Here is a 3,008-nt window from a genome sequence, read left to right on the forward strand (position 1 = left end):
CCTGTCGCCCCGCCCGGCGCCTCTTCGATGATTGCGCCATGCTCAGCTCCAGCTGCGGCTACGGGCTGGGCCCCGAGGTGAGCGAGGGGAGGGGGAGCCCGGCCAGCCCGGCCGGCCGTGCTGCCGGTGCCGTGAGCGTCCCCCGTGCTCCCCGCAGGACGAGGACGGGCTGGTGAGGGGGCTGTCGGTGCTCAGCAACCTGGCCAACCAGCTCTACTACCCCTGCGAGCACGTGGCCTGGGCAGCTGATGCTGGGATCGTCCGTGTGGGCTCTCAGAAGTGGTGGACGCTGAGCACGGGGCTCTGGGCCTTCTCCCTGCTCCTGGGAATCCTGCGGTAAGGGCTGGGGGGGCTCCCTCTGGGGGGGCACGGGCAGGGGATGACCCACCTTCCCTGTCCCCAGGCAGAAATGAAGGCCCCTCCCGGGTGCAGGAAGCTGCTCTTCCTCAGGGATGTAGTTAAAAGGTCGTGGGAAAACCTCCACTTCCATGCAACAGGGAAAGCAATTCTGTTCTTTTTCAGATCCCTGAGAGTCTTGTTCCAGTTAAGAAGAAAGCTGAGGCAGCACGAGGGGTATGATCTCCCTCCTTGGCTAACCTTACCCCAAATATGCATGTCTTCATTTGTGACTGTCACTAATGAGGAGGAGATGATGGGCTGTCAGTAACACCACACTTGTTTCCACCAGTGCTGCTTCACCTCCCAGCCCGAAGGGGGTCAAAGCCCAAGTGAAGGCTGAAGTTTTGAGCATCCTCACAGACCTGGCAGATCTCTCCAACGCCATCCACTGGCTGCCTCCAGGATTTCTTTGGGCTGGACGCTTCCCTCCCTGGCTAGTAGGTCTCCTGGGAACAGTATCTTCCCTGATTGGCATCTACCAAGCGTCTAGAGGAGGAAATTCTGAAGCTGAATAAACCATAATTAAGCTTCCAAGAGCCTGATTGTTACGTGGTAACAACGGCTTTGGAGAGGCAGGGTGTATTTTAACTCTGCTGGATGATGATGATTGCAATTCCACACGTCCTGTAATTGGGACTGGAGTCAAGATGTCGATTGCAGAGAGGATTTTTGTGCAGTTTTAATCACTCTTCATCAGAGAAATCTTCTGGGAAAATGCTCTGAAAAGGAAGAAATCTCCAAGGATGGGTAAAATAGAGGAGAAAAAAGGCACTTCCATCCTTCCTTCCTGTGTCCCAAAAGACAAATGCAACCTCCAGTCTTGGCTGGTGCTTGAAGGAGCAGGAAGTTTGGCAGAGGAGTGACCGTGGTTCTGTCACACAGAACTCCAAGATGGATCCCAGGCTCAGAGTTTGGCCCCTTTTCCTGACCCAGGGAGGAAACTGTTCCTGTGGGAGTTTCCTCATCGGATCTTTTGGAGCCTGAACCCAGAGATCCCTGGAGCACAAAGAGGAACTAGTGACTGTGCTGATTGGATGGTTGGTGTTTCTGTAGAGGTGAGAGGGAGAAGACCCAGCAGCTGTGGAGCCTCCTCCTCATCTCTGTGCTCATTTTAAGGAGAAATTCTGGAAGTTGGGAGTTTTCCTGGTTACAGCAAAGCCTTCATCTGTGCCTTTACCGAGTGCCAGAGGGTGGAGCTCTTCCACCGGGCTCTGGCAGCAGCCAAGGGGCCTTTTTTCTTTGTTTCCTTTGAACGAAAAGTTTGTTAATCACCTTTCAAAGGACCAATCAAAGCGATGCCAAGATGAGTTTTACAAGCTCTGTTTCTAGGCGGTGCCAATAATAAATGAGATGAATGTTTCAAAGGTGGCCTTGGGTGATCATTACTCCTGATAACTGAGCAAACCTCCTTGATCTGGTTCTAGAAAGCTCCAAACTGAGGTGACTGAAGCCATTTGTGCTGGCCCAGCTGTAGCTTCCCAGCTTCTCTTCTCCCAAATAATTCACAGCACCTGACTGACTGCCATGGAAAAGCATCTATGGAACACAGTTCTGCCCAGTGCTGCTGCTCACTGGGGCACAGGCCACCTTTTCTCTTCTTTTTTTGGTTGTTTTTGGCACAACATCAGAAACTATCTCCTTCCTGAGCTCAAAGAGCAGTGCCAGGTCCTGATCCTTGTTATCCTTTGCTCTGTCCTTGCTGTTTGTCTGGACCTTTGTCCTGCTGAGCTCCAGCTCTGCCCCAGCAGAGGTTTCCCTGTCTGTGCTCAGAATTGGGTGTCAGATTTACAGGTTTTGGTACAACTTGGGAGTGCAGACCAGCATTATCTGGAAGAGACTCCTGTTTTTTCACTACTCTGTCTTGTGCCTGAGTAGGCAGAGCACCAGGTCCAGCTCTGCCCAGTCCTGTCACCATCTGCTGTGGCTCTTGCTGGTGGTTTTTAATAAGAAACCAGATTCTGTCTCTTTGAACCTCAGTAAACCAATACTCCCAAACACATAGGGGACAAGGTGTAACTGTAGCAATTAAAATCCCCCAAATACACCCACCTCTGATGCCAAATTAGTAAAACTAAACCACACTTCGAATTTTAACACAGAGAAAGGAGGCTGTGCACCTGTCTGGGGGTGTTTGCTTCACCCACCTCCTCACCAAGTGACTTGAAATGGCAGCAGGTGAAGCCCAGAAACCTGCCAAGATAAAGCAAAATCTGCTCGTTCAGAGTTTCTGGGACTCCGTGGGGATTTTTGGTCCCTAACAAGAAGTCCCCTTTAAGCAGCAGGGCTGGCTCCTTCCCATCCAGGCCAGCATTCACTGTTCTCACACAGGACCTCGCAGGCCAACCCCAAACCTCCCCAAAACCTTTTTTTGAGGCGTTTTTTTGCCTTTTCTGCTGCCACCATCAGCCCAGCGCAGCTCCTGCTTTACCCCACAAGGGAAAACTTGCCGAGCAGAGCTGGCTGGTCCCGGCCGTGCCCTCCCTTTGCCAGGAGGCCGGGATCTCTGCTCTCCCGGGATCCCTGCTCATCCAGGAGCAGCTCTCCGAGCCCGGATCCCGCTTCCCTGGCCCCTTTATGGCCGCTGGCTCCACCCCCCACGCAGCGCCCCG

The 3,008-nt window shown here is 53.1% G+C and overlaps 1 protein-coding gene across 1 annotated transcript; it reads left to right on the plus strand.

Moving 5' to 3' along the window:
- Positions 1-8: 8 nt before the first annotated feature.
- On the plus strand, positions 9-914 carry PEX11G (peroxisomal biogenesis factor 11 gamma; the record flags this gene model as incomplete). The annotated part of the gene is made up of 4 exons (XM_009997811.1): positions 9-77; positions 158-336; positions 523-573; positions 689-914. Coding segments are annotated over 4 exons (525 nt in total), but the record flags the coding sequence as incomplete, so codon positions are not given.
- Between the last annotated feature and the right edge of the window lie 2,094 nt (positions 915-3,008).

Source organism: Chaetura pelagica, unplaced genomic scaffold (assembly GCF_000747805.2).
Source record: "Chaetura pelagica isolate M959 unplaced genomic scaffold, ChaPel_1.0 scaffold595, whole genome shotgun sequence".
Taxonomy (NCBI): domain Eukaryota; kingdom Metazoa; phylum Chordata; class Aves; order Apodiformes; family Apodidae; genus Chaetura; species Chaetura pelagica.